General features: G+C 35.9%; 1 protein-coding gene across 1 annotated transcript in view; it reads left to right on the top strand.

Moving 5' to 3' along the window:
* Positions 1-12879, top strand: part of MALRD1 (MAM and LDL receptor class A domain containing 1) — a 638500-nt gene that overhangs the window by 209133 nt on the left and 416488 nt on the right. Inside the window, exon 20 of the mRNA XM_082385765.1 lies at positions 4261-4348. Coding sequence (XP_082241891.1) covers positions 4261-4348 — 88 coding nt within the window. The remainder of the gene's footprint in view (positions 1-4260; positions 4349-12879) is intronic.

Raw genomic sequence — 12879 nt, forward strand, 5'->3', positions numbered from 1 at the left:
TGTGAAATATCTTACTTTGAAAGTACTTGGCAAACTATTCTACTTGAAAGCACTGTTTGGGTTAAACTAAACTCATGGGAATCGGGTCATCACCATTTAGTCTCTTCTGTCGTTGATGGTGAGAAACTCCAGACTTTTTTCCTGCTTGGTAACCAAGGAAACAGTTGGCACAATACCAAAGTAGACACTCAAAGAAAAAAAATTCTTAGCAATCCATATATTGTAAAGCCTGACATTAGCAAAGAAGAAATACAGTATTTTTTTTTTTTTTCAGATATATACCCAGGAATGGAATTGCTGGGTCATATGGTAGTTCTATTTTTAGTTTTTTGAGAAACCTCCATACTGTTTTCCACAGTGACTGCACCAATTTACTTTCCTACCAACAGTGTAGGAGGGTTCCCTTTTCACTACGTCCTCACCAACATTTGTTATTTGTGTTCTTTTTGATGATAGCCATTCTGACAGGTATGAGGTGATATCTCATTGTGGTTTCGATTTGCATTTTCCTCATGCTTAGTGATGTTGAGAATCTTTTCATGTGCCTGTTGGCCATCTGCATTTCCTCTTTGAAAAATTCAGTTCTTCTGCCCATTTTTTAATTGGGTTATTTGTTTTTCTGTTGTTGAGTTGCATGAGCTGTTTATATACATTGGATGTTAACCCGTGATAGGTCACATCATTTGCAAATATTTTCTCCCATTCAGTAGGTTGTCTTTTCATTTTGTCAGTGGTTTCCTTTGCTGTCAAAAGCTTTTAAGTTTAATTAGGTCCCATTTGTTTATTTTTTATTGTCTTTGTTTTAGGAGACAGATCCAAAAAAAATATTGCTACGATTTTTGTCGAAGAGTGTTCTGCCTATGTTTTCCTCTAGGAGTTTTAGGGTTTCTGGTCTTAGATTTAGGTCCTTAATCCATTTTGAGTTTATATAGGGAGTTAGAGAATGTTGTGATTTCATTCTTTTATATGTAGCTCTCCAGTTTTCCCAGAACCACTTATTGAAGAAACTGTCTTTTCTCCATTGTATATTCTTACCTCTTTTATCATAGATTAATTGATCATAAGTGCATGGGTTTATCTCTGCCAAACCATTTTCCAAAGTGGCTGTACCATTTTGGATTCCCATCAGTAATGCATTGGAGTTCCAGTTGCTCCACGTAGGATACATGCTTTTTATAAATTTTAAACAATTCCTTTCTTTCAAGTCTTTCTGAAGACGTGTTATATTAAAAATTGGTATATTATGCTGGAATTTCATATTTTTTTCCAAACACAGGTTGGTTAAACTAGGTGGCAGGCTGAGTCAATTCCATTTTTCTTCCTTATGAGTTAATAGAGACTATTTTATTTATAAGTGTATATATATGTGTGTGTTAATTATATATATGTTAGGAAATCAAAGATATATTGGTAAAAATTATGATTAAATTCTGTCTTACATATGTATGATAATAGTTTTCATATCATTTAAATATTTTGATGAATAATTCAAAGTTTCCTAAATATAGAAATAAAAATCTGCTAAGACAAGTCTTTAGAGCCTTATTAATATTAGAGTCCTTGGTTATATTAGAACTAAAATTTCCAAGGTAGTTGACAAGGCCACTCCATCTTTATTTGGAGCATGCAACAGCCCATGAGAAGAACAACTTAGAATAGCTGGATTACTTTAGAAAATTTCCATGGCAGTAATAGTTCTAATGTAAGTAGAATTGGCCTCTGCAGATAATGCAGGTCATTCAGACCAAACTGGAATTTTCAATTGCCCTTTAAGTCATTCAGTAAGGTGCTAATGAAACTGAAGGGTAAAATTTGGCTTCCCTAATGTCTAGAGTGGCAATACTGCCTCACATACAATAACATTAGTGTTTTAATACCCTTCCATTTATTGGAAAAACACCAAAAGTGAAAGTGGATTTTCCAGAATAGACACACTTGGGTTTGCTCTTTTTTTGTGACTAGTTTCTTAGGGTAATTTGCAAAACTTTTTGCAAGACTAAATTAAATACAGGACAGAAGTAAAATTGAACTTCAGCATTCATAACTTTTTCTCAAGATGTGATTTGTTATCAGGTAGGCTTTTTTTTAATGGCTGGTTTAATTAAATATTCAAAAGAGGCTGAGATTGCAGTTATATATGCAAATTGACATTTTTTAGTATCTCAGCTTGAAATTATTGTTCACTCTTTCTCAAGAATGCCACCATTTAGAGACTAGAAAATAGAAGATATTTTGGTAAAAAATTGTGATTAAATTGTGTCTTAGAGCAAGACCCAACTGTCACTGCCTTGGATTATTTGTGTCTTTCCTTTGGCAATGAATGCTAGTAGAAGCAATATCAAAATGCTTATCATGTAATGTGAAGTAAACTCCAATACAAATACTACTTGTGTAGACAACATCCACTCAGAAATGCTGCTCACCTGGTGTAGACCATAAATGAGAAAATTTGTAACTTTCACAAACGGCCAATTCTTTAACTTGTGACCATATAAAGACAACAAAAGGAATGCTTTGGAACAGTTAAGTCCACCTACACACTCAAATGGAGCTATGTATGTGTATACATCCCTAAAGTTAGCTTACAGATATTTATATGTACAGGTATGCTTTTCATAGACTTGAGATTCTGTTATATCAATTTTCTATCCCTTCTCATGAATAAACTAAGATAATCATGAGCAGTGTAGTCACGTTGGTAGTGTTTATTTTTATTTATCCTAGTTTTTCCTTTTTCTTGCATCTTCTGAGCTTTTTATTACCATGTCGTGTGTTGTATTGGGATAGACAAATATTGATCCAAAGAATGTATTTGTAATTAACTAGTGTATTAGTTATTAATCAGTCCTTGCTTACACCTTTTCCCTATTGTTCACCCAACTGCAGTCTTTTTTTTCCTATGAAACAGAAGATATTTTATTACAGTATGTTCTGCCAAATTCTGACTGCTGGCTTTTTGTTTATTAGAATAATTGTATGATTTTGTACTGAGTATTCTTTTTGTGTTTTTGTTTTCTCTGCTTATAATATTTCTTTTAATCATGCTGGTGGTGAAAAGAAGGGTGCATTTTATATTTGCAGTGACCCATTTTAAAGCAGTAGGAGATTGCCTGTTCCCCAGGCAGTATTAGGTGAACTATATTTGCCCATTAATTAAATGAATAAACCTTTTCCAAATTGAGTCATTTCCTCAGTGACAAATAAAGGAGAAAATTCTAGTAATTCTCAAGAAAACCTAGAAAGTTGGTGGAAGATGTCAAGAGGCTTAAGGTCAGTAATTTGACCATTTAATTATCTTCTTTAATTAGGAATAAATAATGTATGAAACAACTTTTAATGGAGGATAGAATTTGAAAAATGAAATAAAATTTCAACTTCCACATATAGCATTTGTGAGGAAAAATGAAACAGAAACATATATTCATATAATAGTGGAAAAAAGGAATGTGTTTTTTAAGTTTGAGTTTGCTTAATGTTCTTCATTATTAAATTATAGCAGGATTCCTAGTAAGTATGCAACATATTTGCATGAGTATTAAAATAATTCATCATGATTAATTATATTACAGTAAATCTCAGCCCTAATCACAATCTGCCATATACTATAGTGGTTTGTCAGTATTTCACATTTTACTGGAGTTTCAGTGGAACTGCAGCTCCTGTAACAACACCGATGTCACCTGAGTTCACTGTGATTAATGAGGTTCTGAAGGAGATCTAATAACAATTCGCCAGTTCCATAAAATGTTACAGAATAAGGTCGATGGGAGAAAAATTTTAAAGCTCTTCAAAATGTGCATTTTAGAGAGTACCTCTGGCAACAAATTTGGTTTCTTGAAGGATGAAGAGGTTTAACCTTGGAAACAGCTGAACTATTGGGGCAACGGTGGGAAAAGGTTCAGTAATTTGCCTTCAGATACTTAAAGGCTCAGAAGAAAGCAGGACCAGTCTAGAATTAATGGTTGAAAGTTATAAGGAAGTAGATATCAATCTGATATACTGAAATTTCAAAAAATCAGTACTCACCAGAAGCAGAATGGGCTTCATGGATTTAATGGGCCCAGTAAGGTGTGGAGCTTCCTATTACTGGAAGTATTCAGGTAGAGACAAGATACCAACTTATGGAGACTTCTGCAAAGTATGTTTTTAATGGTTCAGAAGAAGGTTTTCTTTAGCTAAATTCTGAATTCCTTTTCAACCATGAGTTTCCAGAAATTAATTTCCTTCACAGTATTAACAAATTTCTTATATTGTTCTTAGATTTCAGTGGAAGCTTCAGTGGGAGATGGCTTCACTGGAGACATCGCAATTGATGATTTGTCATTTATGGACTGCACCTTCTACCCTGGTAAGGAAGGATATTTTAGTACATGAGTTTTTTCAAACCTGTTTACTTGGAAAAACTGCCAAGGAAATCAATATTTCATTTCCAGAAATATTCAAAAATACTCTCAGTTCTACTCTATCCTACTAATATATTAACCCTGGAAAAGGTTGTGAATCTTTTCTAGTAATTAGTCTAAAATCTTTGCAAACATAGTAAAGAGGTTTGAATCAGTTGTGTTTGTGTCTTATCATATGCAAAATATTAGGAAATTGTGTCTGCAGTTAAACTGTAATTCCATCATATTTGGGGGGTTATAAGAACAGAATTGGTTACCTTATAATCACATTGTTTTGGAGACTTTAATAACCTCTCAGGTACCTTCAGTGATGTTTTACTCTCGGGCTGCACTTTAAATATTCCTGAGGATTGTTGCCAGCCATTTGCTTTCCAAGTTATAGACTTCTTTCCATTAAAAATCTAATACATGTCTTCCAGATTTATATCTCCATCCTCAACCTTTCCCCTGAACTCCTGACTTAGATACTAACCACCTACTCAACATCCAAACTTAGATGTACTAGACATCTCAAAGATAACTAGGGAAAATAACCTAAAACAAACACACCCCAGGGGAAACTCATTCTAGGCAGTGCATAGTGATCTGAAAGGGCTGAAATTCAAACTCCTGGGACTGAGGTTGTAGACTCTTTAATTGCATGACAAGGGAAAGCACAGTCTCCTTCCTAGACTGATCAGAGGCTGGATAATTTAAAAATCAATCACAATAATCCATGTGGAGAGCACTTTCATGTGCTGAAAACTTAACCTGCAGCCCTGGTCCATCACAGTGCAGCATTATTGGTCAGAGGAGTACCAGCCTCTCCCCAGACATAATCAGAGGGCTGGATTCCAGTTCTTTCTGCTGTAGCTAATGTCACACCTCTGATTCTCCACCCCATCATTCTGGCAGGATTAATTACCATTCTTTGTGCAGTGGTTTCTATGAAACTCTGCAGAAAGCCAACCCCCTCTCTGGAAAGCCAGCAGAAGGAAATCAGAATTCAACAAGTTTACCTTTATCCCTCAGTGTCTAAAAGTAAATTCTTGATGACCCATTGCTCCCTCAATCTGACCATTCTTGCACGTCTCCCTGTCTCAGTAAATGATAGTTTATCTCCAGTTGCTTCTTCATCAACAAATCTGATCAGCCACTACCTTCACATATATCTGGAGTCTACTGCTTCTCATTGCTCTCGATACTCTCCCCTTGGTCCAAGCCACTGTCGTCTCTATACAGATTACTGTGGTTGCTTTGTAAATGATCTATCTGCTTCTACCCTTGAACCACATAATCTCTTCTCAAAACAACAGCCAGAATGATCCTTTTCAAACTTACATAAGCTCATGTTACCCTATCATGAGTCTTCCTATGACATCCCATCTCATTCAGAACAAAGCCAAACTTCTTCCAATAACTTCCAAGGAATAAATGACCGGCCCTCTCATACAGCTCTGACTTTACCTTCTACCAATGTGCCTCTAATTGATGTCTCTCAACTACAAGACCTCTTGGCTGGTCCTTGAGCACTCCAACCCATTCATGCCTCAGGGCTTTTATACCTGCTATTCTCTCTTCCTGGAATGTACTTCCCCCAGATATCCCCTTCACCCCCTTACTTCTTTCTGATCTCTGCTGGAAAATTTCTCTAGTGAAACCTTCTCTCAATCTGTCTCTCTCTCTCTCTCTCTCTCTCTCTCTCTCTCTCTCTCACACACACACACACACACACACCTCTTCTTATCTCCTTACCTGACATTTTCTGTCTCCTTCCCCTGTGTTTTCTCCACAACACGTATCCCCTTATAGTCAAATTTTATTTCCGCCATAATAATGTTAGTGGCATGAGAGCAGGGATTTTATCTGATCACTGCCATACCTTCAGTAGCATAAACAGTATCTGACACATAGTAATACTCAATAAACATCTATTGGATAGGTGGAGAGATGTTTATATCTTTTTAAGTGTTTATATATTTTAGTTTATTATTATTATTGTTAAAATGTTAACCACTTCTATATGTAAGACACTATGTTATATGTCAGCTTCTGTTGACAGCCAAATCTCAGTGGCTTACAGCCACAAGCATTTATTTCTTACTCTTAAGTTTGTGGTTTGGCGTAGAATAATAACGGCAAACACATGTAATTCTTGTTCATAGCTCTGTATAATTCTATGTAGTTCCAATCTATGTATCTCTGTTCTGTGGGTCCTGTCTATATGCGACCCAGGCTGATGGACCAAGTCCCTGTCTGACACATTCTGTTTTTAAGTCAGAGGGTTGGAAAAAGAAAGCATACTTAAAGCTTTTATTAGGACATCATGTGTATTCACTTCCATTGGTCAGAGCAAGTCAAGTGATCAAGCCCAACAATGGCGCAGGGAAGTATTTGCCACAGACAAGGAGCTTGCCAGGGACAGAGAATACAGGAAGTCCTTACAAGGGAGGGAACTGATAAATGGTTACATTAATACCATCTATCACTCTGTGTATCATCTCATATAATCCTATTTTCTTTTAAGAGTATAAAATAGTGCCTGGTCCATCACAGGTGAAGAGATCTTGAATGTTGAATAGGATGGATGCCTTTGTTATCCCAATTTTATGGAGCAAACTGGGAAGGAGATAACCAGCCCAAGGCTATCTAGCTATAAAGTGGCAGAGTACAATGTCTGCTTCTTTGGATCATAATGTTTATCACTATTATTATATTGTTCATCAAATACATTAACCGCCCAAGGAAGAGAAAGCAATTTCCATTTTATGGGTGTGAAAAACTAAACTTAAAGAGCACCGATGACCTGGGTAAGAATGCACAATTGAGGGTAGGAATGAGATTTTTCACCTAAGGGGTCTGATTTCAGGGCCAAATCGCCTCCCACTCTTTGCTTAGGGAGAATGGCTGTGACCCCAGTGGCAGAGGGGAACAAAAAGGAATACAGAAAGGGAACACAAGTCATGGTTGCTACTGTTGCTGCTTTAATTATCCTGCTACATGCATTCTGTGGCTGATGTTTCCAAGGTAGAGGGAAAAGAGCTGCCAGAAACAAGGGCAGAGATGTGAAGTATCAGTTACACACCGTTAGTCCCAATTTTCTGCTTTAAGTTTTGGAAGAAAAATATGGAATTTTAAAGACTCAACTGCGTGGTTTTCATGTTGGCTTCATAGCAAAAGAAACTTTGAGCAGAAACCACAAAGCCTGCTGAAGCCATAGGTTTCATAAAGGAAGCTGATGTGATCTTACCATAAGATGAAAACAAAAATAAAAATTAGGTTTTTAATAGAAATATTGCTCTTGATTATCAGTCAGTGTTTTGTCATGACATCATGTTAGCTGAGGTGGGATCAGTCCGTGTAGGTTCACTTACAGACATTGATTTGCTTTCAATATGAACATTATCTACAGCATGTTTCCTCCTTGATTAACAAAACAAAACAAATAAAAAACTAAAAAAACACAAACTATTGACCTCATGTCCAAAGAGCAGATTTGTAACCTGTAATTTTATTTTATACTAAAAGTGAATAAAAAGGAGTAGATTATTTCATTTTTACCTATTTCCTCAAAATCAGCTTCTCTTTCCTCTATGTCTCCCTTGTTCCTTTTGATGACCTCAGTATCCTCGAGCAACCCAGGATTGAAATACCATAGTCGTCTTTGGCTTTCCCTTTAAACTTTTAAGTTTCCCCTTAAACTCCAAAATATTTCTCACATCTGTTCTGCTTTTTCCATTACCTCTGCCATGACCTTGGTTCAAAACAGTGTTGACTCGAATGACTGAGCTTCTTAACTGCAAACTTCTATTAATTTTCCTCAATAGTTTTTATGCCATAAACTTAGTTACTTTTCACTTTGTCCTAGACCATCATTACTTGCTCCTCTAGGTCAAGTGTCTCTCATTTTCTAACTTCTAGTTGTTTCTAACAATTTTCAAATCCATTCTCAATTATGGATCGTATCTCCTTTGTTTCAATACTTTGATGATATAAATTATCATCTTAAATCTAATTCAGGAGGAAAATAGAGAAATGGCTGTTTATGCAAGATTAATTACATTTCTAGGGAAAGTAGACAGTCTTAACCATGCAATAGAATCCTATGATTCTTTGCATCAGTGTGTGAAGATGTTGTCTGTTCCCAGAGTAGATAATGATGCGGAATAATGGCAAAGTTAAATAGCTTTCCCTTCACCTTGAATTAGACCTTCAGAGTAGATTATTTAGGAAGAATTGTTGCCAGACATTCAGATTTTAAAATATTATCCCAAAGGAAGTATCTGTTTTGCATTATTCCTTCCATCTTCCATCAGAAAAGCAAGGAGTGTGTTTCTTTTAGCAGAACACATGCAACAGGAGTTTTCTTTCTTGTGTCCAAGATTATTGGTGAGATAGCTGGGTTATTTGGAAAAATAAATCTGTGACGACATAGCATCACAACACACTGTTTGCAAGCTGAAAAAAAATACCTACGTGCTTTTCATCGAAGTTAAAATTTCAGAATTCAGCATGTGTATTAGATTTATTAGTTACTAGAACTACTAATTATTAGAATGAGTATCACTATCTAAGGTATTAGTGTTTTGCTTTTCCCAGGAAAGTTTTTACTAAGTCAGTGGCATATCTTGCAACTGATGATACCTTAAAATTGAGAAAGTATGGTAACTCTTTAGAGAACGCTTAACAATTTTTTATGATGTTCCTCCCCTACCCACCGAATGGTTTTTGTTGTTGTTATTGCTAAACTGGCTGAGTTGATTGACTTTTTGACATCCCTCCTCCTTCACCTCAATATCTCACCAGCTTTATTTGTGCTTGATCAAGTCTCCCTTCCTTCTGCAAAGAGTAATGTTTGTTTCAGTGGCAAAATGTGAGTTCTTTTGTGTTCATTTTTCAGATATCACCTGCAGCTTTTTACCTTCTAACACTAAGCTGTTTGGTGTATCCATTACATTTTTTTCAGGATAGTAAATTAAATGAAAGCATTTTGCTTTGAGGTCCTCTTTTATCCGTATTTTTCAAAAGGAAATACAGACTCTGAAGAAAGTTTTAGAAATGTGGGAAATATTTGCAGTTCAGTAAAAGACTTCAAGGCAAAAATGAAGAAATGTGAGACTCAGTGATTGTAATCTAAAATATTCTGGTTTTAGTGTCTTTGGTGTAGTATCGTAAAGTGATTTAGCATATACCTAGGGAAAAATTTTGCCCAAAGCCTATGGGCCATGCAACTTAGTATTTTATTTTTAAGATCTTATGAAAAACCCAAACGAAATTTTTGGCCAACCCAATAAATTTCTAGAAAATAAAATTCGACAAATAACTGAATTTATTTGGTTTATAAAATTTGACAAATAACTATCTTTGAAAGATGGTAGAATGTCTTTAAAAATGGAAAATATATTGTGCTACCTGGAAAATTTTATTGAATCCATGTGGTAGAGCAAAAATATTTCAAAAAGAGCTGATTTGCTACTGGATAAAGAAAAAAAAAGAGACAATGCCTAATATGAGGCACAGAGCTGTGTTACAATTGTTAATAAATCATATCCAAAGAGTAGCTATGTTTCAGTAAAACCTACTATCCTAGGAAGTAGACCTAGCACAGACACTTTAGTACGATTATGCTAAATATAGTCGTTTCAGCTTGTGGTTATAACTCCAGGTTATTATGTTAAGTGCAATAGGAAAAATAGGAAACGCTTTTCTCCTGGTGCTGTAGATATTTCAAATTTTTTTTCTGAAGATTGATTATGTTTAAACCTCAAGTAGACTTTTAGATTTTTAAATTAAATGTATTTCTTAACATCAGAAGTCACAAGAAAAACATGTGCATTGTTCCTTGGAGATAAAGAACAACCATGCATATTAGTCAAGTAATCCACACAGTTGTGATATGTCTAAAGCTGCCAATAATATATCAAGGGCTCAGGATGTTAAAATATCAGTTTTATTTGTTTAATTACCAGTGTGGGAATAGCTGTAGGGAGGGAAGTCTAGTATAAAACAAGTTGGAAAATCTATTTTTACCAGAAAGATTATATTAGGGTAGCATGAAGTATATCATATTTGTTACAAGGAATTCACAGAGCAAGGAATTAGAACACTGAGTCCATCTGGAGCCTGAGTCATCTAGGGTGACAGCGGTGCAGGTGAGTTGGTTTCCCTTTGGCTTAGGGATGTGGAAGAAAATCAGATCAAACCAGACTAATCTCTGCTTCTTGGTGTTCAGTTATTTGCATTTCACCTTTCAATTTTGTCTCATCTGCAAAGCTTTTAGTGTTTTTTATTTTAAGAGTATTAACTCTACCATTGCTACCAACTTCAGCACTTCTAAACAATCATAGGTTTAAAAAAAATCACAAGTTTTGCTATGGAGTGAATGTTCCAATATTCATATGTTGAAACCTTAACCCCCAGTGTGATGGTATTTGGAGGTGGGGCTTTTGGAAGGTAATTTGGGTTGATGAAGTTGATGCCCTCATGATGGGATTAGTGCTTTTATAAGAAGAGGAAAAGATATGAGATCTCTCTCTCTCTGCATGCATGTACCAAGGAAGGCCATGTAAGGACATAACCTGGAAGAGAGCCCTCAGAACCCAGCCACATTGGTACCCTGATATTGGACTTTCAGCCTCTAGAACTGTGAGAAATAAATTGTTGTCTAAGCCCCCTAGTCTGTGGGATTCTATTATAGCAGCCCAGACTGACTAAGATGGGCTTATTTTTCTAGGTATGTTTTACTATTAAGGTTGTTCACAATTTATATATTTTAAAAATGTGAAGTCTATCCATATACTGTATGAAGTCATTTCTTGTATCACCTGAGTTAAGAACGTGATTCTTTAATAAGAAATACTGCTCTGAGTCATAGCAAAGTAAAACAAACTGACAAACTCGTGTTCCTTACATGAAAGTATAAACCATCTGTGAGGGTCAGAGATGTGTCAGGAGGCTTGCAGTCCTTGCCATGCCTCAGGCTCCAAATGATGTCTTGATCTAACCATGTGTCTGGGCTCTGTTTTACTTCTACATGGCAGATCCCAAGGAATCAGTGGCAACTCCATCTTTCCAGTTATACCACCATTTCCAGAATTGGACTTTGGAGTAAGAAACACTTTCTTCCAATAATTCTTTTGGTGCTCTCAAATACAAACATATTACACTTATCTTTTAAGATTCACTAATTCTGGTAGAATAACAAAGAGTAATGAGGAAAGGACAAAGAATTTTAAGATTTTCCTATTTCTTTTTTAGAGTAGTGATATTTTTACCTTCCTGGGATCCAGGTCATTTTACCTGGATCATTTCTGAGATAGAAAATGAGTTGTCTCTATTTTTCCTGAGTATGGACTCATCTACCTCCTTTTTCTAAGATAGCCACGCATGTCTATGATTTCTTCTTAAGTGAGGGACTGTTTCCTAGTATAAATTGAAACCAGGCCTAAAGATGCAGTTAAGACTACTGATTTTAATAATGTGGCAGACCAGATGATCTGAAAACTAACACTACATATACCTAGAAATATCAAATATAACATGCATTTTTTTAAATGTTAAGCTGAGGTTAAAAAAAAGAAATGCCCACATGAGAGAAATAGAAAATGGAAAAATAGAACAGAAAGCATAATGTGATTGCCAGAGTTAAGGAGTAAAGAGAATATAGGATGGATGAGAGGCAGGGAAAGGGGAGAGGAGGGCCAAAAGGGGTATATCATTCCTGGGTGGAGGTACCAGTGGGGTTCCAAAAGGAACAACTCAAAGTTAATCTAGAAGGACTCTTCTGCAAACTAAATGATAAAGGATTCTCACATAAAAATCAAGCACAAAAAATTATGGTTGCCAACCTCCAAAATAGCCCCCAATAATCCCCACCTCTTGGTATTCATGATCTGTGGACCAGGCCCCTCCCATATTGAGTAAGACTGACCTGTGTAACTAATGACCCACGTGGCAATGACTGGGTATGATTTCCAAAGCTAGGCTTCTGCTGTCTTCCTTTGGATCACTCACTCTGGGGGAAGTCAGACACCATGTCCGAAGGATACACAAGCAGCCCTATGGAGAAAGCCCAGGAACTGAGACCTCCTGCCAACAGTAGCCTAAATTCCCAGGCATGAGCCCCCTTGGAAAGCAGGTCTTCCATCCCCGGTCAAGCCTTCAGATGACTGCAGCCTTGGCTGACATCTTGACAGTAATCTTATGAGACCCTGAATTAGAACCCACCAAGCTAAGCCTCTTCTGCGTTTCAGACTTACAGAAGTTGTGTGAGATAATAAGTGTTTATTAGTTTAAAATTCTAAGGTTTGTGGAAATTTGTTGTGCAACAAATAGAAAACTAATAAATAATTTAAAATATTAAAGGACTCTTAAGCCATAAGAAAATAGCATGATGTTGTCCAAAAAAAAAAAAAAAAAAACCCAGAAAATTTTGAAAGTATCAAATTGGCCATCGTGAAGTGAGAAATAAAATCAATGAAATAAAAATCCCAGCGGA

Source organism: Balaenoptera borealis, assembly GCF_965194805.1.
Source record: "Balaenoptera borealis genome assembly, chromosome: 3".
Lineage (NCBI taxonomy): Eukaryota > Metazoa > Chordata > Mammalia > Artiodactyla > Balaenopteridae > Balaenoptera > Balaenoptera borealis.